This window comes from Plecotus auritus (genome assembly GCF_963455305.1).
Source record: "Plecotus auritus genome assembly, chromosome: 9".
NCBI classification, from domain to species: domain Eukaryota; kingdom Metazoa; phylum Chordata; class Mammalia; order Chiroptera; family Vespertilionidae; genus Plecotus; species Plecotus auritus.
In genome coordinates this window covers 45,411,654-45,438,431 of record NC_137783.1, presented here as the reverse complement: position 1 = coordinate 45,438,431, position 26,778 = coordinate 45,411,654, and the positions used below count along the sequence as shown (strand labels likewise).

Genomic DNA, 26,778 nt, shown 5'->3' with positions numbered 1-26,778 from the left:
GCCAGAGAGGTTAAGTCACCATCCAAAATGGCACAGCTGGCAAAAGGTAGAGTCCTTTTTCTCTACCCTGCATGTCCAAGTCAGCTTGGAATCCCTGGGCCCTGCTCGATAGCCATCCGACAGATGTTTGTTGTGCTCATTTAAAAAAAATTGAGTGGATCAGGGCAGATGGATCAATCTGGGCTTTGATGAACGGGCAGAATTGGGTTAGGCTGGGAGAAGAAAAACACTCCAGTACTTGTTAGAACAGTACCGTGTGTGTGCCAATGCAAGAAAAGAGAGACAAACAGACACAAGTGAACTCTCTGGGCTGACGGGCGCTCAGGTGGAGGACTACCAGAAGGTAAGCTGGGAAATGTAGGCTGAGGCCAGATGGATAAAAGCCTCGACAGCCCAGCTGAACTTGTCAGAACTTCAAGGACATGGCATCCCTGAAACTGCAAAGGCACTCCTTGATCCTTGATTCAAGGAGCCACCTGGCATCATCTGACTTCTAACTCACATCCATCCTCCAGCCCGAACCCTCTGGCTCCGGGGGCAGCTCCCCGGGGCACACCTGGGGGGCTGATAGCGTGGCACCAGGAGGAGAGGGACAGGACAGGATGGGGCAGCGCTGAAGGTCAGCAAGGCGGGCACGCACTCCGAGCGGAGGTACTGAAGCAGCACTGCTGGGCACAGACACAGGCAAACACGTTTGAGCAAATTGGAACGACATAAAAGTCTATTACAGCAAATCAAACAGCAGTCAGCATGACAGCCATTAGCCTGAAATGAATACACAGGGACTTAATGAGGTCTGTCGAGGCTGGCTTGGTGAATTAAGTTGCCAATTCTAGCAGGATTTCCCTTTTCTTTACGGACTTGAAAGCATCCACGCTGCCTCGTTAGGGCTTCGACAAGTGAATTGCAGGGCCTTTCACCCTGATAAAATGGATAATTACACGGAGAACAGCTTAGTGAGGGGAGAGGGGTGGGCAAGAGGGGAACGAGAACAAACAAACCCAAACATACCTGCCTGGCTTCTCCCAAGGCCAGGGCAGGGGCTTCCAGAAGAAGAGGGGGCAGGCTTGGGGGTGCTGGGGCAGGCGAGCTTCTCCCAGGAACGGGCAGTGCCCAGCCTTGATCTGCCTCCCACTCACTCCTATTCCAGACCCGAGGACATGGGTCCCCATGGGTCATGTCTCCAGGCAGCTATGGACCGGCTGAAAGTTCTCCTCACAGACTGGCTGCCCCAGGACCTCTCAGACACCCTTGGCGGGGCGGGCTCCGGAGGTCATCCTCCAGGGCTTGCGGTCAGCGGGGTCACTTGTGAGACATGCAGCTTCCCAGGCCAGCTCTCCCCAAACTACTGATTCATAATTGCAGGGACCCAGGAATACAGGGCGGAGCAAAAACAGGCTTACAGTCATTTGTATGGAAAATAGCACAATATTAATAAATAACAATACAAGAATAAACTCTGCTTTGATGACTCACGACTCTAAACCTACATTTGCCCACCCTGTACGCCTCCTAAACACATTCTGGAAATTCTGATGTGGTGTGCTTGGGACCCTCAGAGTCCTCACTTCTCAAACAGTACTGAATGGCTTCTCAAACACATGGCTCTCCCACTTCTGCTTGCATAACTCCAGGGTTGGGGAGCTCAGTACATCCTCAGGAGGGCAGGGAAGTAGAATGTGGAGCAGGTTTTACTTAGAAAGTTCTTCCTATGTAGACACAGACTTTGCCTCCTGGTAACCTGTTCCCATACCTATCCTTGGGTTCTGAGCACAACAGATCCAAATATATCAGGGCCCCTAGGGCTGGGGAAAGTGGAGGGATAAGGTGCAGGTGGCTGGGACGGCCAGAGAGAAGCTGAGAGCAGGCAGGCCGCCACTGGGGCTTCTCGGCCGTCACCCAAGGAATAATGAAGCTCCAAAGGAAAGAAGGGGGCTTCTCCTACCAGATTCACCCTCAGATCATGGATGTTAGCCTGGTCCAAGCTCTAGTTTAACGACCATTGGAATTAAAGCCAGCAGAGGGACAGTGAGAGTTCCAGAGTCCCACCAACCAGCTGTTAGCACAGTCAGGACTAGAACCCAGGTGTCTTGACCTCTAGTCTTCCTCTTCCCATGATACAACACAGGAGCTCTACTGCTCACCTTGGCGAGATTCTGTTGAAACCCACCTCCTCCTCTAGGAAGCCTGCTGAGATTTCTCTGATCATAGGCAACCCCTCAGCACTGATGCATCACAGGATCTACAGTGCTCCCCTGTGTCTCTAGTTTGCGTTCTCACTCTGTTCAAAACTGCAAGGCCTCTGCCACAAATCACGCTTCTCAAGGGCAGAAGCCTGGGGTTTCCAGGGTAACCTCAATGCAAACAGGAGGCCCTGGCCTCAACTCCAGGCCAGGGGTCAGCAGGTCCTTTGCTGCTACCCAAGTTGGGGACTGAGTCAGACAGTAAGTTCTAGCCCAGGTGACCACACCAGGCAAGGACTGGCCAGTGCCAAGCCATCTCAGGTCAGGAGTGGCCCGGCCTCCATCCAGCTGACACCATATCCCCACTGGCCACATTGAGCATCCTTGATCGAGTATCAGGCCAGCAAAGTGACCAAGGGATATTTACATGTGAGCAAGTAAACCATGCGGGCCTGTGTCCAAGGACTGTGTGTCCTTGCAGCTGGCCCCTCTCAGTGCACCTTTTCCTCATCAGATGGGCACTTTATCCTGCCTTTCTTCTGTTTTTATTAGATAAGAGGGCTGTGTCCAGAGAGTTTAAGTGACATGTCCAAAGAAACCCAGCAATCTGGGAGCAGAGCAGGGGCTAAGCCTAAGGTCTCTTGTTGCTAGTTTGGCTCCTGTCCTTGCCCATCCCTCTGGCCTCCCATGTCTCCGTGCAGTGAGAGCCTGGCACAGTGCCAAGCTCACAGCAGACACTCAATAAATATTTGTTAAACAAATGAATGATGGAAGCAGCTCTCTCCTGGGAGGCAAAGGCCTTGGAGAATCCCGGGAGATTCCAACAGGGTGGTGTTGGAGGTCATACCTCCTGGCAAGGGAGAGAAGAAGACTGGCCCCCACCCAGGGCTGGGGAGGAGGACTGTGACCTCTTGTCCCCTTGCCATCGCTGCTGCCTGCTGCCCTGTGAGGGAAGGCAGAGGGCAGCCATGCCTGTCAGGATGGCAGCTGAGCAATGGGTCCAAGGCTCATTAACTCCGAGCCGTGCCCTTGGTTTCCGAGCCCGGGCCTGTAGTGCAGGCTGGCACGTAGAGACCCTTAATTAAATTAGGGAGGCTTCCAAATGAGAGGGGGCCCAGAGCCAAGCTGCAGTCCCAGGCACGCCGGCCACAGCTCAGGGCACCATACCCCATGCTGGGGACTGTGGACTCTCCCTGATTATATCCTGCCCCACCAGGGCATGGGCGTGGGAGCCTCTGTTATGTCCCCACCTGCACACTTGTCCTCACTTCCCTCTGTCTGGGGTAAGCATCTTCCCTTGGCTCACAGCTGAGCAAGAAGGGCCAGAAACAGGAACTTGAGGGGCATGAAACAAGGTCTCCTTGTCCTTGAGGGAATCTGAGGCTGTGCTGGGAGTCAGGAGGCACAACGTCTAAGCTGTGTGACCTTGGGCAAGTCACTCTACCATTCTGAGCCTCAGCTCTCTCATCTATAAACAGAACAGATATTTTCTAAAGACTCTTCCAGTTTTCCTGATCCAACACAAAGAGGCTAGGATTAAAATGCCGCAGTGCCAGCCTGCTTCTCTCCAGTGGCTTCCATCTCCCATCATCCTCACCTCAGCTCCTCACTGCTTCCCCAACCAGAGCCCTGAAGACAGGCCTGAGGGATGTCCAGTTGGAAGCTCTTTACCCACCACCTTCAAGGTCTCTGAATTGCTAACTGCCAGCCCAAAAGACTGCCACCAGTCACTGGGGAGAGGGACAACAAGCAACGAGAATCCTGGTGCCGTGGTGAGCCAGCAGCCAATTTATTAACGAACCGTTTGTAATGCAATAATTTGTACTTCTCAATTACCAGAAATGGCTTGCTTTTACACGCATGCACTCATGCAAACACGCTCTGAGTACACAGACCACCCATAGGAGCCAAGGGCCAGGGCAAGTCCCTTCCTGGGACTGCAGGAATGCCTGGGGCTGCCAACCCACCTGTCCATGGCCCCCACTGGCTCTGACCAGAAGGAAAGAGAGCACAACGCCGGTCCCTCCCAACCTCTGTCTTGTCCCTGATTCTAGCTGGAGCTGTGGGGCTGGCCCTCTCTCAGGCACGAGACTCCCCCCAACCCACTCTCCTGGACAGCAGATGGGCCCATACCCTCAGAGGTGCCAGCCTGTTCAACCTGCCCAAGCAGATGCCTGAGCTGAGTTGTGGGCAGAAGAGGAAGGGTGGGCATGCCCTTGTCCCAGCTGACTCTTCACCCCATTCCCAGCAGCAGGTCCCTAATGTGCCCCAAGTGTGACCCAGTGGCTCCTACCTCAGGGATGCGGACACTGTAGGGCTGATTGTGAAATGTGGGCGCATTGTCATTCACGTCCCCGACCTGAATGTTCACCTTCCGCGTGATCACCTGGCAAGAGAAGGGCGGGGAGTCAGTGTTGGTTTTGACCTCTAGCTTCTTTCCACCCAAGGGGGCCAGGGACAATCCTCTCAGGGCAGCAGGGGCTTCAGGGGATACTCACCCCCTGGTGGTCGCTGACAGAGAACTCCACCGTGAACTCTGATTTGGTCTGAAAGAAAGGAAAGGGAGGGGAAGGGTAGTTAGAAAGATGTGCTGATGTGCTGAGGTACTGAGTCCTGAGCCCCGGTGGGGCTGGGTACCCGAAGGCTTCCCTAAAAAACAAGCATTGCCCCTTGGGTTGGGGAAGCAGGTTCAGAACAGGGATTCTTCCCATAAAAGAGCAACAGATTGGAAGTCAAGAGTCGGGTTCTAATTTGGACTCTGCCTTTAAATTGCTGTGTGATCTTGAACAAGCCACTGGACACTTCTGTGGCCACTTCCTCAAATGTAAGGAGAAAGGGGCTTGGGGGTTTTGTCCAACTCTTACCTTAATTTGCTAAGGGCTACAGAGTCATCAACGTCTGCGTCCTTTAGGGGGACATTTGTTGGGGCAGGAGTATATTTATACTAGTATACCCCATGGAGCCCCCATTCTACAGGAGATGAACTCAGGATCATTATCCCTCTTGCCTACCCAATGTTGCCCTTCACTTGGAGACACCCCCAACCACCCATTCCAAACCCAAATCACTGCCTTTTGAAGAGGGAGCCCATTCAGGCAGGAAGATGCTGCTTTAGGGTCAGGATAGGGCCTCAGAGGAACACCCCTAAAAGGTGATGACCCATCCTCCCTTAGGGTCTGTTCCTACCCTCCAGAAAAGGACTGAGGCAGGGGTCTGGGCAGGTCATACCTCTCTGTCCAGTGGCTGCCGGAGCCACACCACACCTGTGTCAGGCTCCACAGCAAAGAAGCGGGAGGCCTCCTCACCAGACACGCCGAACACCAGGGGGTCATTGTCCATGTCTCGGGCCAGCAACTGGGTCACAGAGGAACCTGGAGTAGCCAAGGGAGAAAGCAGAAGGCACAAATAGGAGGTCAGTCCATTCCTCATACCTTGCTCAGGTCGCTGAATCCCAGTAGGAGCAGCCACCCAAGAGATCCCCGGCAGGTCACTGACTACTGCAAGCCGTCATGTGTCCTGGGCTCTGACCCAGGCTCCCCTGGCCACAGGTCACAGTGTGTACATGCCTACAACAGGAAAACATCATTTGCCATGTTCTGGGTGTGTAATGGACAGCTTTGACTTCTGCCTGCCCCCTCCCTTCTAATTTTAATTTGGAGGCTCCCTTCTCCAAGTGGCTCAGATGAGAACAGGGGCCCAAACTCCCAATTCTAATGTGCCAAGATGGGCACATAACTCAGCCCTAGCCAACCAGAGCAGTCCATCTTCCTGGTCACAATGATTGGCTCAGGGATAAGCATGTGACCCAAGCTAACCAATCAAAGCTAACCCTGGGACTTCTGCTAGAACTACTGGGAAAGAGGAGCGTTTCTGCCACGGGGATGGTAAGGTGGTACTGCTAGCAGCAGTCTTTGGCACCACACAGGAAGAGCCTACTTGACGATAAGGCCAACAAGGAGGGAAACGGGCAAATTGTGCATGGAGAGAGATTCCTGATGGTGTGGGGGTCTGCAGCCAGCTGTGCTTGATATTAGCTCCATCCTTGGGACTTCTCAGCTATATGAACTAATAAATCCCCCTCGCCCTCTACCACACACACACACCTTTTTTTTTTCTTCTTTCTGCCTGAGTCAATTGAGCTGGATTTTAGTCTTTTGCAAATGGAAGCAACCTTTCTAACTCAGAATATTTTGCCATTCATTCAACAGTGACGAGGTGCTGGTCTGTGGTAAGCCCTGGATACACAGAGGTTAGGAAGATGTGGCCCAGCCTCCAGGAATTCCTGTCTAGCACTGGGTGGCGAGATCTAGTTCTAGTTCCCAAGAAAAAGATCGAGCGTCACCCTTCACCAGGAAACAAAGCCCTGGGCAGAGTTCGCCGTGAGCACCAGGATCCTGGCCTACAGCGCTGCCTAAGAAGTCCCAGTGCAAGGTATCATCTCCGGGGTCACAGCCCTCCCTAGGCGGCCTTCAGATAGGCTGACCAGCCACCCTGGTTTGTCCAGGACGGAGGCAGAGCACATACTAAAACCAGGAGGTCCCAAGCAACTGGATCATCTGGTCATCTTAGCTTCAAGCGGTCCGTATACCCCCAGGAAGTGTGCAAACTGTTAGGAGTCTGCAGAACGACAGTGTCATTTTGTGCAGAGAGGGTCTATAGTTTTCAACTGATTCTCAAAGGACTAATTAAATTAGAACCATGGCCTTGGGCAAATCACTTCTTTCAAAGCTTCAGTTTTCCCTATCAAATGGGATGGACACTCTTCCGCAAATACTGACTCTCATATTTATTGAGTAGCTCCAAATGATCAAACTAAGGAAGGAGGGATTCCAAACTCTGGAAATATTATCTAGAAAAGAACACTAATGAGCTCTTCTAGGCGAACTTTTAAAAGGACAGTTGTTACATGACAATGATAGCTAACAGTTCTGAACACTAACCACACTCCAGACACTGGGCTAAAGGATTTCCATGTACTATATAATTCAAACCTTACTGTTACTCCCTCTATTTAACTGGTAAGGTAACAAGGAGTGATTAAGTAAATTACAACAACCACAAAGTTACGAATGGCAGAGGTGGAATCAAAGCCTGGGCACTCGGCCGAGTCCACGTTTGTTACCACAACTTTACACTTCTCAACACTACGTCTGTGAACTCAAGATTCAGGACTTCCAGACATGACTCTATCAGACCCCTCACTCAGGGGTGGGGAGCATCCGGCCTACGGGCCATATAAGGCCCACGAAATCATTTGCTCTGGCTCTGCCAAGGCAAATGCAGGCAAGACTCGAAATTCAACAAATCTCGGAGCTTTTTTCATAGCAACATAAATTTATATTAAGTGAATTACATTAGGCAAATGATGTTATAAATATCCAAATGGTCCTTGGCAGAAAAAAGGTTCCCAGCCCTGCCTTAACTGGAAGCCCAGCACTTGGAAAAAGAAGATACAGTATGGGGCAATCATTGGACTGTCATGATATACCAGACACGGTGCCAGGCCCATCACAATTCCTCCCAGCAGTTCTGTTTGGTAGTCATCACTATACCCATTCTACAGATTAGGAAGTTGAGGCCCAGAGAGGCAAATCAGTCTCTCCATGGTCACATAGCAGAGTAGGACATGGCAGCATCCAAGGTGATGTCAGGAGGTGAGAAGCAGGTGATGTGGGAGGAGGTGAGAAGTGGGAGAAGGAGGAATGAAATCAGGGAACGGAGTTGAAACAACCTAAGAGACTTTGTGGGGAACCCAATCTTCCCATTTTAAAGATGGAGAAGCTAAATGTATTTAGCAGTTTTCCTAAAGTAACATGATGAGCAACAGAGTCAGGACCCAAACCCACGTTTCCAGACTTTCAGCCTCCTGGTACAGCGCTCTTTCTAGATGAGGAAGGAGGGGGGGTGAAGTCATAGAGAAACCAAGCACATCTTCCCAAAGCATCTGTGCCGTTCAGTGACAAGCAGCTATTTTACACTAAAGCAAACGGGCATATATTGGGAATACAATGTAATACTTAATTTATTTTTAAAGACACAACCCAAAACTGTAAAAGACTTTCCAATCTCCTCCAGACTTCCAGGGATACACACTTCCTTTTCATTACCCTCAAGGGTCCTTCAGTGACAAGTTTGTGGAACACTGAGTTATTTCCCGATGCCTCGGGGAAATTCACATGAGGAAACCGAGGCCCATCAGGGCTTTGCTTATCCACAGTACACAACGAGTCCACGGCAGCCCCCTTGGACTAAACACTTCACCTGCCAGCCTCCTTCAGGGCTCAGCCCAGGAGGTGTATGGGGCCAAGCTCTGGCCGGCCAATGGGATTCTGGGAAAGCCACACTGGCCCTCCAGCCAAGGTCCCACTACTCAGCCCAGTATCCCAAATGGCTCTCTGAGGCCCGAAGCTCAGGCCCTCCCAGAAAGAGGTGGGGGTGGGGGACTGGGCAGGACAGGGATGGGGCCATCAGCTGCTGTCACCCACGCTGTAATTTCCTGGACTTTTATCCATTTTCCCCTCAATTATGTGCTGCTCAAAATGATCCTTTTCGGTTTCTTCACAGCTCTTGCCTGCTCACGCCTTCTTTGTGTCCCAGGTAATTGCTAGTGACCTTTTCTAAGTGTACTAATTAAAGGTACCGATTTAATATTATATTTAAGACAAGACGCCCTGCAATTTTCCAGCTGGGCACATCTCCCCTGCCAGCGCTGTTCTGCCACCCTGCAGAAGCTGGGCATAGCTTTGTCTCCAGGACAGAGGCCTAGTTTCCACCAGGGAAGCTTCCAGCAACCTCTGTTGTACCATTCATATAGAAATGAGGCCAAGATGAGGGGCCCGACTGCAGCCCAAGGCACAGAGAAGCGGCCACTCGGGAGACCCATCCCTGACCGTGTGACCTGGAGTACACATGCCACTCTGGGGATGTCCCCCCTTGAGAAACAGACAGTGAACCCTGCAACCCAGGCTGTGCAGCACCTGGAGTTCGTTTGTTCCTTCCTTCCTTGTTGTGGTAAAACACATATAAATGTATCATTTAAATCATTTAAACTGTGTAATTCCCAATGTGTTTCCAGAATTTTTTCATCACCCCAAAAGGAAACCCCATACCCATTAAGCAGACACTCCCCCATTCCTCCTCTCCTCGCCCGTGGCAACCACTAACCTTCTGTCTGTCTATGGATCAGCCTGGTTTGGACATTTTGAATCATATGTGGTCTTTGTGTTGGCTTCTTTCACTCAGCATGTTTTCAAGGTTCATCCATGTTGTAGCACGTATGAGTACTTACTAGCTTTTTATGGCTGTATGGATATACCACGTTTTGTTTATCCATTCATCAGCTGATGGACATTCGGGTTGTTTCCACCTTTTGGGTACTGTGCACAGTGCTGCTATAAACATCTGTGGACGAGGTTTTATTGAAATACTTGCTTTCAATTCTTTTGGGTATCAACCTGGGAGTGGAATTGCAGAGTTTTATGGTAATTCTACATTTAATTTATTGAGGAACCACCAAATTGTTTTCCACAGCAGTTGCCCCATTTACATTTCTACCAGTAATAGATGAGGCCGTAAGAGGATAATCAATGATTCACAGGGGCTAGGTGCCCCTGCCTGGTGGAGAGATGGAAGCTGGACAGCACTGCAAAGCAGGTGCTATTGGCACCACGCCCACTATGCCTTGCATAACCATTATCACACACACCTGCCCAATCTTTCACTGCCAGCCTGGGGCTCTCACCATCGCAACTGCTCCACGCATACACAGGACAGACCAGAAGTGCCAGGGAACTGTCCCTGGGGGTAGCACTCAAGGAATGACTGATTAAGACTGTGGATAAATGCCCTGGCTCCCTCACCTCTCAGGTGTTGGCTCAGAGGTCATGTTCTGTGCTGGCTCTTAGTGACCCCAATGGGACTTAACTCCAGTTCTCACACTGGTGACTTGGTTGATATGCATCTGTATGGCTTCCTTGCCTCAGGTCCTCACTCCCCACCTGTGTTTCCTGGAATTCTCTCCCCAATAAACTATTTGTACTTGGGTCCTCATCACAAGGTCTGCTTCTGAGGGAACCCACATAAGACGCTCCCTAAGACCTTGGCATCAGACTCACCCAGGGAGCTTGTTACAATACAGATTCCCAGGCCCCATTGACCCAGTCGGCCGGTAGAGGGGAGCCCAGAATGTTAACTTTTAAAGAGCAGTCCCTACTCTCCCTGAAAGAAACTCTGACATAAGCCAGGTTTGGAAGTCCTGAGATTTGTTTATAGCAGAATGATATTCAAATATTTAACAATGGGCACAGTGCAGGCATCAAACAATCAGAGAGGACGCTGGCCGTAAACAACTGGACAGGTGAGTACTGCCTGTAAGTCAGCCTGGTTTATGGCTCACATTTTAGAGGCAAAGAAAAGCTCCTCGGGCCTCGGGATGATTTAAAAGCTCAGTCTTAGGGCTCTTGGCTCAATCAGTGCTGCTGGAGGGCTTGCTGCTTTTCGCCTCCCTGCCCTCACAGGGAAGGGCCACCCCGTGAGGCCAGCTAGCCTTCCACTGTGTGCCACGTCAGGCCAGGCTGGCCCCAGCCTAACCTCATGGGTGGAAAGTGGAACTTTAGAGAACAGAAATCGCTGTACACCCATGTTCACAGCAGCATTACAATAGCCAAAAGGTGAAAGTAACCCAAGTGCCCCTCGATGATGGAACGGATAACCAAAATGTGGTACAGACATGCAATGGAATATTACTCAGCCTAAAAAAGGAAGGAAATCCTGACACATGCTCCAACACGGATGAACCTTTCACATGCTGCTAAGTGAAATAAGTGAGTCACAAAAAGACAAATGCTATATAATTCCACCTCCGTGGAATTCAGAGAGACAGGAAATAGAAGGGCAGTTGCCAGGGGCTCAGGAAAGTGGCAACAGGAGTTGTTTTATGGGCACCTCGTCCTCAGATGTTTACAGCAGCACTGTGTACAATACCCAAGAGTTTCAATTTTGCAAGATGAAAAGAGTTTTGGAGACTGGTTGCACAACAATGTGAATATACTTAACACTAATGAACCGCACATTTAAAAATGGTTACGATGGTAAATGTTATGTGTATTTTACAATTAAAAAATCAAAATTTGCCCGGCTGGTGTGGCTCAATGGTTGAGCGTTGATCTATGAACCAGGAGGTCAAGGTTCAATTCCCAGTTGGGGCATATGCCTGGGTTTGGGTCTTGATTCCCAGTAGGGATCGTGTAGGAGGCAGCCAATCAGATTCTTTCTCATCACTGATGTTTTGATCTCTCTCTCCCTCTCCCTTCCTCACTGAAATCAATAAAAATATATTAAAGACAAAAAACAAAAAAACTTAAATCATGTCTGAAGTCCTGGCCTAGGACCACACCTCCCACAGGCTCCCCAGCCTTACCTATCTCAGCCCCGTGGCCTTCTTTCTGATCCTGAACAGTTGGTGGCTGCCTCTGGGCCTTTGCCATGACTGTGCTAAGAATGCTCCAACCTGAGGTCACTACATGCTGCTCACTGTTCATCTCTCAGACCAAGAATGACCATCTCAGAGAGGCTGTCCTTCTATACTTGATCACACAGAATCTATCTGAAGAGGCATCTGTCACTCTGTGTCCCCACATCCTGAGGTACTGTCTTCACAGCCCTCCCTTCCCTGAGCTGATCTTGTTTATTCACATGACTTGCTGACTGCCTCTCTCAAGACCCTGGGGCAGCGGCCTGGCCCATCATGTTCCCTGTTTACAGGGGCTAGGTGTATCACCAAGCTAACCTAGGGGCTGGCATCCCTGAGGCACCCATACAGAGTCAGTGGGTAAATGAATGAATCTGCCAACTGCCTGGAGGTGTTAGAAGAAGATAGCCTCCAGAAGTCATGAAACTCTCTGAGCCGCGACGAGAGGAGAGAGTATAGCAAGTTAATTCTTAATTATGTACACTAATGGACAGGAAAAAGCCTGGCTAATCAAAACCTAATAATGCCCAAGCAGTAGCACTTGGCTTCGGATGCAAGCGGAATAATAGTTGGGCACTGGCTGAGCCCCAGTCTCTAAGGCCCCACACCCCCTCAGGAGGCCCAGTAGCCCAGCCTGGGACAGTATACCCTGTCCTGGAGTCCAGGGGCTCAGGGTGGAATGGGGATCTGCTCAGTGGGCTGCAAATGCTCCTGAGAGGTGCAGGATTGGCAACATGTCCTCCCTGGTGGCCTCAGTCCCTAAGCAGCAGGCTACATCCATTTTCCAGGCAAGGGGTGGACAATCACAGCTTCCCCTGCAACCCTGCTGGGCCCATGCTCATTGCCAAGATGACCATTATTACTATTATTGTTGTTATTTGCTGGGATTGCTGCTTCGTGTGCTCCTGGAGAGCTGAATCATTGGCTGCTAGACTAGGGGTGGGCCAAAACTCAGGCAGGGCAGTAGCAGGCTGCAAGGCTTGTTACTTTTTCTGGGTGGGGGAAGGCTGAAAGCTGTGTTTGTTCCTCAAACACAAAGAGGGTGCTACAGAATGAAGAAAGGGTAAGGAGAATCCACCATGCCTACTCGTTGCAGGAACATCTTAGAGCAGACCTCTGGTTATGCCACACCCCCACAGTTCCCACAGAATTAAAACCCAATTCCTTACCATGATGGCCAATGCTGCTCCTGCCTGACCTCCCTCAGCTCCCTGGCCAGTCATGTTCTCACAGCAGCCCTGGGCTCAGCCAGCCAGACTGCTCTCAGCCCTCCAGCACACCACAGTGTCTACACTTGTGCTGTTGCTGTTCCTTCATCCTGAAAGACCCTTCCTCCTTTCACTGCCTTGCAAATCCCAGTCATCCTCAAATGCCACCTTGGTCACACAGTTCTCTCTTCTCTGTGCTCTTTGATCCTTTGTTTATCTGCACAGCAGGGAGAGAGCATCACCCCTTGAAGGTGGAGACTGATGTTCTGGGACATGCTTGGCAAATCTTCCCAGCCCTCTGTGATTAACTATTGCAACTCTCTTGAGGCCAACCAGCTGGTAGGTCATGCCTTGCCCATGCAGACATTACTAATCAATCACAGCTCCCTTTTCTGTTGATTATCAGACCTATATCCCACCTCAGAATCCTTCACAGCACTGGGTTCCATGCAGTCATGACTAATCAATCCTAACAGGCATGTGAGAACAAACTTTCTGCAGTGTGACCTAAAAGGACTTCACATCAGCCCTGATTTGCTGTCCCTTCCTATCCAGGGGCCAAGGATCTAAAGCCAACCTCTCCCCCATCAGGCTCAGGGCATTTCAGAGGAAGATAATCAGGCTTGAAGTCTACAGGCAAGCTCAGAAATAGGGACTAGTTATGGCTAAAGAGAGAACCAAAAAGTAAAGCTCCTTCTCATTTTACAGAGGGAGGGTCAGAGGTCCTGGCTGGGAGATGGTTGCTTGGGATGGGGCTGCTCATTGGTGAGTTGAGCCAAGGGGTAGCAGATGGCAGGCACTAACCCAGCCTTGGGCAAACTACGGCCCGCGGGCCGGATCCGGCTCTTCTATCCGGTTCTCTTGCTCTCCCCTCCGCTCCTTTACTTTGAATTTATATTAGTTCACACAAACACTCCATCCATGCTTTTGTTCCGGCCCTCCGGTCCAGTTTAAGAACCCATTGTGGCCCTCGAGTCAAAAAGTTTGCCCACCCCTGCACTAACCCCAACCCCTGATTACAGGTCAGGGGTTATGACGAGGTCTTTCTGAGACTAAACACTCCTGCTCCCCATGGCATCAGGCCTTCTGCATGTCCCCCACCCCCATCAGGAGGGAAACCCACCCTCCTCCTCCTGGTCCGGAGGGGCCTGGCTGCTCTGGCCTGGTCTCTGCCAGAGCCAGGTGCTCCTGCCCTCCCCTCTCCCTGGGGATGAGCCCCCAGAGCCTGGGCTGGCCTTGGAGCCTGCATCTCATTTGTCTCTCCTCTGGGATAAGACAGCCCAGTTAAGTGCCTTGATTCCTGGGAATAATCTCATTTGTCTTAGGTTCCCGCTTCCAGCTCTCCTGCCTTCAGTCAGGCTCCTTCCCTCTAGTTACCCTGGATCTTGAACTTGCTTTGACCTTAGGGGAACTTTTTTCCTGGTGTCCTAGACCCTGCCTACATGCACCTAGAGCAGTGGTTCTCAACCTTTCTAATGCCGCGACCCTTTAATACAGTTCCTCATGTTGTGGTGACCCCCAAACATAAAATTATTTTCGTTGCTACTTCATAACTGTAATTTTGCTACTGTTATGAATCGTAATGTAAATATCTGTGTTTTCCGATGGTCTTGGGCTCTACAGCAGCGGTTCTCAACCTGTGGGCACTCAGAGCAAGCCGACCAAAGATGCGCTTCTGTGCTAAGCAGATTGCTTTGAGCTAAAGGCAATTTCTGCTCCAGGCTCAAGAGAACCTGAAGAGCTACCTAGAAGACTCTGAATTAGGGCCCTTGACCATACTAAGAGATGATCAGATAATCTTCTGACCCACCTCTATGGCAGGGAAAACTTTTATTTACTAAACATCTGCTCTTCTTATCATTCTGCAGTGACCCTCTGAACCCCAAGGCGCATTCCCTCATCCCAGCTCAGGATGTCTTATACACCTACATCCCTCTTTCTGTCTCTGAACCTCTCCTGCCCGTGGAGTCTCTGCTTCTCTCATGGATGCAGAGTTCCCATAATAATGTATTAAATGTGGTGATTTTCTCTTGCTAATCTGTCTCATGTGTATTTGAACCTTGAGGGTAGAGGAAAGTTTGTTTCACGCCCACACCAGGCACTATGCTCTATGGATGTCCTTCTCTATCATCTACTTCTCACAATGACCCTCCAGAGATGGGTGAATGTCCCCACTACACATTGAGAAAACCCCACTACACATTGGAGCAATAAAGTGACCTACCCAAGGTCATACAGCAAGGAGGTAGCAGAGCAAGGATTTGAGCCCTTCTGCTAGCCCCACAAAGCTGACCCCCATGAAGACCCAGGTCCCCCTCATGTTTGAGGCTGCTCTGGACCCCTGGGTTACTTGACTGGCCTGAAGGTGAGCACTTTTGAGGCAGGGACTGTGGGGAGGGGTCCCCTCCATCACCCTGGCTTTCCACAGCCCACTCATCACATGGTGAATTCCAGCAACATGGTGATGTACTCTTGAGAGTCAGAGAGAGAAGTGGTTGGCCCCCTTGGGCACACAGGTGTCAGATGGCCAAGCGGACAAGCTAATTCACCAGAGAAGGAGACACTAAACAGAGGAGGAGGAGGATATAAACTCAGAGGCTCTGGTGGTGAGGAATAGAAGCCAATGTTGTTTTAAATTAATAAAGCACAAGAGGAAAGATCAGACATTAAATACCAATATCTGAGGGACCCAGCCCTGATCGCAGAAACCTGAAGCTGTCCTGCTTCTGGCACCACATAGCAAACAAGAGCCATCACTGCCAAGGGCTGCCGAGCCCGGTAGCAGACACCAATGTGCTCTAAGCCCCTATAACCTAAGGCGTCACAGAGAGGTTAAGCTACTTGCCTGAAGTCACACAGCTAGCACATGGCAGAGCAGAGATTGTTCAATGACCTTCCTAATCCCATGCCACCATTACAGTCCTTCATTCACTCGACAAGCACTGCCTGAGCTCCCGCTCTGCCCCGGGCACTGCTCTAGGCACTGGTGATACAACAACGAACAAAACAGACAGAAGGCCCTCCCTCCTGGCACTCACATTCAGTGGACAGACCTTCACTGCCATATGCCACACGCTCTTCCTGGCCTTTCTGGGAAGCATGAATATGAGCTTGGAGTATGAGCCTGGATAGATGAAGAATGTGTTCCTACTGTTCACCTGGTTCACAGGCTGTGACACCCCAAGCCACCCATCCCCCCCAGTATGAACGAACACTCCTCATCCTGGCAGGGAGTTGAGGATTCGGGACACAGGATCAAAGGACCCAAAGAAGCTTCGAGAGGAAGGGGGCCTTGGTGAATTTCCTCTACTAAGGCAAAGAGAAGCAGTCAGGTATAGAACTAACAAGGCTGGCACTGGCTGGCACTCAGCCATGACTGGTGATTATGAGCAAGTCATTGACCTCTCTGAGCCTCCTTTCCCCACTGACACCATGAGGGACTGATGTCAACAGTAAAAGCACAGAGGTCCTTGGGGAGAATCGACTCCAAGCTGACATACAGGTTATGTACCCATGCCAGTCCCAGGTCATGGTTTCGGGGGCAATGTGTAGAGAAGGATGCCGGGGTGCATCCGAGTTCAGCAGGGAAGAGCGCTGTGATCCATAGAGCTGATGGGAGCAGGCGATGGGGAGCTGTATATGTGCCACACAATCGCATTCTTGATGAGGCCAATAAGCTCATTCTACAAAAGGGAAAGCAGGGCAGGGCGGCTCAGTAACTCATCTACCGTCACCACTAACAGCTACAGGTGGGAGAGCTGAGACTCGGGTTGGTCCTGGCTCCCCAATATCCTTCCCACTGCAGCACATTAAGGTCCCACCCAGTTAAAATATCTGTAAGATTACAACTCTACTGGCCACACACTATGTAGGTGCTATGGAGGAGACAGGGAATGCATGATGCCTCAGCCTGCCTTGCAGGGTTTACGATCTGGCTGAGATGCTCCGAAGCCCAACAGCCAAGGTCCAGGGAAGACTGCATGCGCTTTCTGCCCAGGCACAGCAGCCGGAGCACGCATGGCCACAGACAAAGGGGCTCTGGAATGCTCTGTTTGACCTTCCTGAGTCCTTGCAGCAGCTCCCAGGCCCACGGGGGCTGCAGTCCTGTCACAGGGGCCAGGACAGCCAAGTGGTAGTTATCAGATTTAATAACAGTGATAATAGAGGGGTGGGCGTTTTTTTCCCTCCTCCGGAAACTTTTCAATTCATTGAACTGTTCAATTAACTTTACAAAAGGAAATGTGAAAAAATGACGGCAAATTGAACTTGACATTATCATTAAAATAAACAGAGCACTGCAGGCCATTAAAGGCTCACAGAGAGATTATCCAAACACTGGCAGGCACTGGCAACTCCTTCCAGCTCAGAGGGACCTGGCACTTCCCTCCTGCCCTGAGCTTGCACCCCCTGCCTGTCACTACTCACATGCCCCCTAGCTCACAAAGAGGCCATGCCAACGTCCCCCATCACCACAGCCCCCCAGTGTGGACATGAACGTGTGGGGAGGGCAAGAGCAGCCACAGGAGGCCAGCCTCTGCCAACAGGCTGCCTTCTCCAAGATGGCCTTTCCTTCTGCTACACATGATGGGGTCCCTTAGTCCAGTTAGCGGGTCCAGGCCTGGCTGCCCGTTAGATTCACCTGTGGCATTTTTGAAACCCAGATGCCCAGCTGTACCCCCAGACCAAGTACATCAGAGTCTTTGTGGAGAGATGCAAGCATCAGGATTAAAAAAACAAAACAGCCGAAACCGGTTTGGCTCAGTGGATAGAGCGTCGGCCTTCGGACTGAAGGGTCCCGAGTTCGATTCCGGTCAAGGGCATGTACCTTGGTTGCGGGCACATCCCCAGTAGGGGGTGTGCAGGAGGCAGCTGATCGATGTTTCTCTCTCATCGATGTTTCTAACTCTCTATCCTTCTCTCTTCCTCTCTGTAAAAAGGCAATAAAATATATTTAAAACAAAACAAAACAAAACAAAAAACAAAACACAAAAAAAATCCCCCATAAGATTCCCAAGGGCAGCCCAAGTTGATAAGATCTAGATAATCCCTCAGGTCCCCTCAATCTTCCACACTAATCCAAGAAACAATGATGTAGGAATACCCACAGGTCAGTGGTTCCCAAACTTGGCAGCACCTTGGAATCACCTGAACCTTTCAACCACCTGTGCCCGTGCCCCACACCCCAAGGTTGTGATGAATTGATCTAGGGTACAGCAAGGCTCTGGAAAGTTCTAAATTCCCAGGTGGTTCTAACATGCAGGCAAAACTGGGGATGACTGCTCTAGAACTCTAGGTGATGGTTTCACTTGACCAACGGGGAAGGCAGCTTCTGATGGATGATGCTCCTTCAGAAGACCCCACACCCTCAAATGGGTGATGTTCCCAGGCCCATTCGGCTGAGGCCAATAGCACAGGCGGGTAAGAAAAAGGAAAAAAAAAGAAAAATTTGCTCTGTTGGCTCTTCCTGTTTCAACATTTCCAAATCCCAACATTTTCAAAAGTCTAGTTCATGGCTTTGAAGCAGTGAATCTCAACCTGATTCATATACGCACCACCTGGGAGCTTCTAAAAAGAAAGATGCTCAGGCCCTACCACCGAAGAATTCCGTCTTGATTCATTGGTCTAGAACAGGGCCCAGACGTCAGTGTTTGTTATATAGTTAAGTCTTCACTTAAAGTTGCTAAGAGGTTCTGTGACTTCACTGAAATGAACGATAATGAAACCAATTTTACGAAAGGCTAATTGACATAAACACGAGTAAAGCTCCTATGGCATCTCTATCAATGTTAACATGAAACAACACAATGAAATGGTGTTACTGGAGAAGTAATGAAGATGTGCAGCCAAGCTGAGAATCGCTGGGCCAGAGCAGTGGTTCTCAAACTTGCCTTCAGCAGAATTCCCAGGGGGGCTTATTCAAAAGGCAGATTCACAGGCCCCTCCTCTAACAAGCACCCAGGTGATGCTGGGGCTTCTGAGCTGGGGCCATGACTTTGAGGACCACAGGGTAACAGCTTCTACGGGCCCAGGTCCTAGCCACTTAAATTCTTTTCACAAGTAATATCTACCTTAATGCTTGACTTCAGAATCCCACCCCTTCTGTGCCCCCACTGTCTATCCCTTAGCCAGAGCCAGGCCACTTCTTTCCACCTCTCTACAGTGGAAAGGAAGCTAAGGAGCTAAGAAAGATGAAACCAGAAAAGCAGGTGAGAAGACACCCTTCCCTCACCCCTGCTCTCCCTCCCACCTCCCTCAGTGAAGGACAGGAAAAGTCCCTCCGGAAATCACCTCCTCTTTGAGGAGACTCATAATTACCCACAATGATCGCAGCACCATTCATTTTGCCCTAAAATTAATACATCACGTTGAGAATGATATCGCACTAATTTATCACAAGATTTATGAAACTTGCACTTTTTCTAATGAGATTTATGCAAATGATGCTCTTGCCACTGTTTGTGTTTTTAAAAGTTTTGACAGGGAAGTGGGGGTCCAGCCCAGCTGGCGGGGGCCCTGTCCCCACTCTTGAGGGTGAGGGAGCTCCATAGATGCTTTGGTGAGCAAGGCCCCTACCCAAGTGGGAAGCCCTTGGCTCATTCCCAGTCCAATCTTTCCCCAGGCACACCCTTCTTCTATCTGGCCCATCCTCTCAGGGGCTCACCTGCAGCCTCAGGTAGGAAGGAGGCTCTAGGTGGTGGGGCTGATTCTCTAGGTGAGCATGGGTCTCTCTCATCTAATCAGGGACCTTCCAGGCCTTCCGTTTCTGAGGACAACTGTGGGTGACAGTGCACCGCTAGCCAGGGTATGAGGTAAGAGAGGCACCAGGATGGGACATTTAAGGTAGCACTCACTGTCAGGTGCTGACCCTGTACTTGCACAAATCTCAGAGTGTCCCCTAAAATTCTGTGCCCTGGGCACCTCACTTGCCTCACCCTAGTCCCAGCCTTGCCACTACTACCATTTATTGAGCACCTACTGTATAATAGGCAACAGTTAACCACTTCGCATGCACAGTCTCACTTAATATTTACCACAGATCTGTGAGGAAGGTCTTCCCACACTCAAACGAGGAGATTAAGTCTCGGGAGGTTTAGCAACTTGCTCAAGATCACACAGCTATAAAGAAGTAGAGTCAGGATTCAAATCAGGACCATCTGACCCTGAAGATAATGTTCTTATATTCAGTACCAGCCCCAAATGACTCACAGGAGGCCTTCTCTCTTCGGGGGTTTAGTAACACTGCACATCTCCAAGGGGCACATCCCTCAGACTCAGTTCCCAGAACACAGACGAAAAGCGGGAAACCAGCCCCAAGGGGCTCTGAGCAACTGAAAGTCGTGATACAAAATCTATGCACTAAATGTCAAACTCAGTATGAAAAGCAAAGAGATGTAGTCAGGTACTCACTCAGAGCCCTTTACTCTTACTTTACATACAATTATAATTAGATTGGTTTTCTTTCCAATTCATGGAAGTATCAGGGAGGTACATCAATAATAATAAGGAAGCAATAAACAACCGCTTCTTCTGCTCACAAAGGGGAGAGATCAAAACTCTCTGAAAAGTAAGAACTTAAAATAACCCGAGTCCCTTCAGTAGCTCCTGTCAATGACAATGCATCATCATAGAGAGCGCTTCACGGTGATGTGTTCAATGATGTGCCGAGAAAGTGCTAAATGATGAGTCATCTCCATGTAAGAAGGCAGGTACTATATAAAAGAGCTGAAGAATATTCCATGCAAGTCATTATAATTAAAAAAAGATTTTGTGCTTAAAAAAATGCTTCCCAAAGTGTATTTCACGAATCATTAATTCCCTTGGAGGCTAACGGTACTCCATGAAAAAGTGTTCTTTGGTCAAAAAGGTCTAGAGAACATTGCATTTAAAAAAATTGAACAGGCTTCTCTCCTGCAAGACCTCTCAGAGCCTTTATTACACCAGCATGCATTGTGGAGCCCTACAAGGTGGCAGAGAAGGTACAGCTTTCCCCAAATTTATTTGGCCAAGAAGCACTTCCTTCCAAGAGCATCTCAAAGGACATCGGTGGTTCAGGAAATAACTGGGGGAAACATTGGGTCAGAAACTTTTCTGGATGTTTTTAGTTCAGACATATCTTTTCTTGGGATGGGTAGAAAGATGGATGAATGGATGGGTGATAAATGAGAGGATGGGAGGGTGGGTGGGTGGATGGATAAATGAGCAAATGAACACATGAATGAAGGAACAAATAGCTGAGTAAGCTTTTCTCATCTCAGGAGCATCTAAGAACCTCTGATATCAGAGCCTCTGAGATGGAGGGGAGCATCTGAGTACAGAGTCTGAGACCCTTCCTCTAGATGATTCAGTCCCTCTCCCTGCCAGCGTGTGAGCCCCTGCTTCATGAGTGGGGAACCGGGCCTCCTCAGCTGGGTGTCAGGTGGGCTGCTTTTCATTCAGGTCAACTCCTGAACATCGGAGATCAAAAACATACTAACTCTAAATATGTGCATGATGCCCAGTACTTAGGAAGTACTTTCGTGGCCACTGATTCTGGGTCTTCCACTGCCACACCCCACACCAGGGGCTGGCCAGTGGCTTCACACTCTCTTAATGTTGAAGAGACCATGGCTCAGAGCAGTTGAGTGATGAGTCCAGAGTCAACCAGTGTGGGAGACAGAGACCCAGGTCCTACCCCTGCTCCCAGGTGTGTAACCTAAGCAAGTCGCTCTACCTCTGGGCCTTGTTCCTGCCTCAGAAGGTTGTGACAAGGGTCGAGTCAGACAACAGAAGAGAAAGCACTTCATAATCCCAGACATCCCAAACAGGCTTCGGTTCCCCCACAGCAGACCCAACTAAAGCACCTCACACGCGGTGTCCTAAGTAGTTGCTGATCTGGTCTGACCCTCCCACCTGACTGTGAGCACCCTGAATACAAAGACTGTGACTCCCACTCCCTGCTGTGTCCCCAGAGCCTGGCACAGTGACTGGCACAGGACAGGCCTTCTGTAGGTGTCTACTGAACAAAGAAGTGATTGAATGAATGATTGAATGAATGAGGTGATGAATCGCTGTGTAGACACCCACTATGGTTCTAGAGTTTGCAGGAATGTGGCTCTAATAACACTAAAAGCCATACCAAGGACTCCAACCCTAGGAATGTCTTGCTGTCTTTGTTTGAGGGGCAGAGAAAAGAAAGCAAGAGCCAGACAGCCTTCCTGGTGCCCAGCCTGCAGATGCCTGCCTGACTAGAAGGATGTTCTTTACCTGGGCAAGTTTAGTTTCGAATTGGGCAGAGGGTAACCTTCTGGAGTCCTTGGAAGCTCCCTTTCCATTGGAATCAGGATTCTTCTTCACACTGCCCTGTAGACAGAGCTGAAAGCTCTCTGGTCCCACACTGTGAAAATGAGGGACATTGGTGGGTAGGAGGCAGATTTAAGTAAATGAAGAGTTAAGGGTGGGCTGCAGGGGGGTCCCCTTGCCATTTAGCCAAGGCACTGCCCAGAGATTGGCTATGTACCCACACGCGTTACCCCATGGTTTTCAGTACCCTCATCTCTGAACATTATGGGTATGATTCACTTCTAGGGACTTGTGGGCACGACTCTGGGCTCTTTCTGTTCTCTCTCTCTGGCTGGATCTTCTCTCTTACATTGTTATCTGAAACCTGCTGGTACTCCAAGAGGCCTAGAACGGGAGGTAGATGCACTTCATCCTCCCTAGGCCCCTCTGTCCTTGACCGCAGACAGGACCTAGGGCTGAGCAGCCAGTGCCCAGAGGGCCATTTCCCCACCAAAGCATGTTGGAGGGTGCCAGCGACCTCCCACCACCACCAGGCAAGTGCAGGAAGCACTGGCTGCCTCCCCATCTCCACCTCACTAAGGGCTGATGTGGTACCACGTGGGTCTGTGCACAGAGGACAAAGAGCCCCTGAGAGTGGCCTCCCGGGGACACTGTGGCCAGGACCTGCCCTGGCTCCAGTGGAGAAGGGAGTCCTTTGTCTCCAGTGGGAACCAAGGGTCAGAGCTGGATGGGGCCTCAGACACCACGAAGTGTCCTTAGGTTACTTACAGGGACACTGAGGCCCAGGGATGGGTGGGGCTGGTTGAGGTCCCATATATAGAGATGGAGTCAGGACTAAAATCCTGTTCTCCTCTGTCACAATTAAGTGATTTTTTTTAAACCTCATCTCTTCTAAAATGTATTTCCTCCTATTCATCAACTTTGCTGTACCCCCTTCCTCCCACAGATAATACAGAATATATCAAGATAACATCAGAGAACAAAATGCGATATTTCTAACTGCATCACAAATGAAGGACATTGACTGTGACCTAGTTTAGGTTATTAGAAAAACAAATCAACTCCTCTGAGAGCACTCGGTCAAATCAGCCACCACCACTGAGGTTAAGGTCAAGTTTGGAGAGCAACATTTTGTTGGACTTCAACTATGTGCCGAAGACTGTGCAAGTCCACTTACTCTACTAGGGATCTCAAGGTGACTGATGTTCCTAGGAGCATGCCATGGGCAGGGAGCTAGTGAGTTAGTGGTATTAGATACAAGGCAGTACTGGGGAGAAGCCTAAAGATGCCCATGATGGCCAGCGTTTCTCAGTGGTTAGAGCATCATCCCATGCAACAAAGGGTCATGGATTCAATTCCCGGTCAGGGCACATACCCAGATTTCGGTTCAATCCCTGGTCGGGGCAAGTGCGGGAGGCAACCAATTGATGTTTCTCTCTCACATCGATTCTCTCTCTCTCTCAAATAAATGTGGCAAGAACCCAAACACATATCCTCAGGTTAGGATTAAAGATAAATAGATTTTTTAAAAAAAGATGCCCAAGAGAACCACATGCAGCTGGACCTCAAAGCACAATGACACAGCTCCACAGCAGCACCCTCTCAGAAGCCCAGCCTGGGCCACAAAGTAAGCCTTTCCACCCAGGGAGGGGGCTGGGCACCTCCCCAAGGCCCCCTCTTCCCCTCCACCCTGTAGCCTCACAGTGGGCAAAGGTGAAGGGCAGGGAAACAACTCCAGCATGCTTACTGTCTAAGGGGTTGCTAAGGTGAGCGAGTGTGTGGGGCTGCCAGAAAGAAAATAATCAAACTCTTTCTTATATCCCCACCACACAGCCATCAACCTCTCTTAACCCAGCTGAGATCACATGACCCAAGGGGCTGGCAGCCTCACTCGCATGCACCTAATTCAGGCATTTTGGACCTCTGGTCACTGGGGTTTCTAAATGGCACCAAAGTCTTGGTTGGTGGAGGTTGGTCAAAGGGTATAAAATCTGAGTTATGCACAATGAATGAGTTCTGGGGATATACTGTGTCTATAGTTAGTCTGGTGACTATAGTTAGCCATGGTGACTATAGTTAACAATACTGTATTATATACTTGGCTGCCCTTAATAAGACTCATTCAGGCAGCCTTGGTTCAGCTATCAACCGTTGTGTTGGAAAGTCACTTGGTCTCGGTCTCCTCGTCTGTAATATGATCTTCCATTCTACCTACTAATCCACCCATTATTCCCTCACCTACTCAGTCATTTGTTACTCAATTAACATTTACAGAGGATCTGACCTGTGGCCTCAGTATGGGCCAAACATAAAACTAAATATTGAGTATCAATAAAGTCATAATATTAAAAATATATATATCCTACCCTCGAACAGGCTACAGTTTAAATGGTTTTGGTTTCTAATTCTGGCAATGTGGTTTAGGTACCTGGATCAAACTGAAAATTGAAAACAACTAAAAATACCACATAAAATCTTTTATTTTTTTTATTTTTTTTTTAGGTACTTTTTTTTTTAAAATATATTTTATTGATTTTTTACAGAGAGGAAGAGAGGAAGGGAGAGGGATAGAGAGTTAGAAACATCGATGAGAGAGAAACATCGATCAGCTGCCTCTTGCACGCCCCCTACTGGGGATGTGCCCGCAACCAAGGTACATGCCCTTGACGGGAATCGAACCTGGGACCCTTGAGTCCGCAGGCCGATGCTCTATCCACTGAGCCAAACCGGTTTTGGCCACATAAAATCTTTTAAAAGTTATTAATGGGTAAATAAGTTGATAAAACAGTAAGAAACACTCAGGCTAAATACTAAGTGAAATAAGAAACCCAGAAAGACTGACTCATGCCTCAGGGTTAGTTACTGAACCAAGTAAACCTGAGTTTTCATTGTCACAGCCCCCAGGGCTCACAGACGAGGAGAAGCCCAGGCCCACTGTGGCCCATTCCAGGTAGGAAGTCTCACTAAAACCATCCCCACTAAAGCAGAGACCCCAAGTATAAGGGTGAACTAGAAATAAATGTTTACTCCCATGTGAACCAGAAATCTTTAAAAAAAAAATGTTTCTCTGAAATTGTGGTGCTGAATAGAAAGGGGAACATGACCCTGAAGGATTCATAACCACAAGAAGGCTCACATAAGCGTTTGCAGCCCAAGTTCACATTGTCTGGATGACTAAAAATCCTTAAGCAAAAAGTGTTAACTTAAAGGGGTCCTGGACAAGAAGCAAGCCTAAGTGCTTGATAAAAAAATACAAATTCTCTCGAGAGTAACCCACTAAACATCTCAGGTCTCAAAGAATCCCTCCCCCAACCCTTGCAGCCAAATGAGGAGCTCACAGTCAAAATCAACACACACTCAACACCAGGACTGAAAACCTGAAGGAAAACGGGCAGCATAATGAGACCCTCGAACACTTCAGATATTGGGATTATCCAGCATAGAATAGAAAATAAGTTTGCTGAAATGTGCTTCAAGAACTAAAAGACAAGCTTTTCAAAATGAATAAAGAGCAAAGAAATTTAAAGAAGGGATCAAAGAGAGTGTCTAGAAATAAAAATATAATAAATAAATTTAAAATGTGTTAGTTTTATTAAAGATTAGACATGGCTGGAAAGAGAATTGGTGAACTGAAAGATAAAACTGAAGAAATTGTTTAGAGTGCAGCACAGGGTGTCAGAAATGGAAAATATAACAGAGAGGCTAAGAAGCACGGAGGATAAAATTAAAAGGCCTAACCTATATTTAACTGAGATTCCAGAAGCAAAGAATGGACAGAAGCAGTATTTGAAGAGATGGCTGAGACTGTTCCAGAACTGGTCAAAGACTCCAATCTATAGATTCAAGCAGCCCAATGAAACCCAAGCTGGAAAAACAAATAGAAATTCATACCAGATAAGTCATAGCGAAACTGCAAAGCATCAAAGAAAAACAGAACATCTTTACATCAACCAGAGAAGAAAAACAAACTACCATCAAGGAACCAACATTTTAACTGGGAGCTAATTTATCAGTGACAACAATGGGTGCCAAAGTCAACAGAGAAAGTAAATGCCAACCTAAAATTCTCTATTAAGTAAAAACATACTTCAAGAACAAGAGTGAAATGAAGACATGTTCCGACTATTTAATTGGCCTCTTTAGGAATCCACGAAGTCACAAGCTCAATATCACTATGGTTCAGGTAGGAAACAGCTGAACAAAGACGTTCAGCTGTTCGAAAGGGGGCAGCTTTCTCAGTTGCAGCTGATAGTTGCCAGATCCACTCAACAATAATGCAAAATGTCCCAATGTTTAAATGACAACCAATCAGATATTTAAAGAAACCCTGTGTGGGCCGAATAAAGCAAGTGTGGGAAGTAAATGCAGCAAGTGGGTCACTGGTGCATACTATTAGCTGGGGACGACAAATGACTAATAGAATGACAGGGTAAGAAATGTGCGAGTAGCCAGGGAAGTACCAGAAAAAGGCTCTGCAGACCAGCCCAGTACTTCCCCAGAGGCCCAGGACTGGCGGGCAGCCCTCATTCCTAGGGGGAAGAGGTCCCATCTTTTCCTCAGAGCCCGGTACCCAAACTCAGGAGAAGATGCCAAGCCAAAACGCCTCTGTCTGGAAGACCCTTCACTTCCAATCTCCTTG

At 49.1% G+C, this 26,778-nt stretch overlaps 1 protein-coding gene across 1 annotated transcript in view; it reads right to left on the bottom strand.

Moving 5' to 3' along the window:
* LOC308257819 (cadherin-23-like) overlaps positions 1-26,778 on the bottom strand; it is a gene marked incomplete at its 3' end in the record, with an annotated part of 323,284 nt that overhangs the window by 211,589 nt on the left and 84,917 nt on the right. The window contains exons 4-6 of the mRNA XM_080687874.1: positions 5,412-5,554; positions 4,682-4,729; positions 4,477-4,569 (exon numbers count right to left, since the gene is read on the bottom strand). Coding sequence (XP_080544000.1) covers positions 4,477-4,569; positions 4,682-4,729; positions 5,412-5,554 — 284 coding nt within the window. The remainder of the gene's footprint in view (positions 1-4,476; positions 4,570-4,681; positions 4,730-5,411; positions 5,555-26,778) is intronic.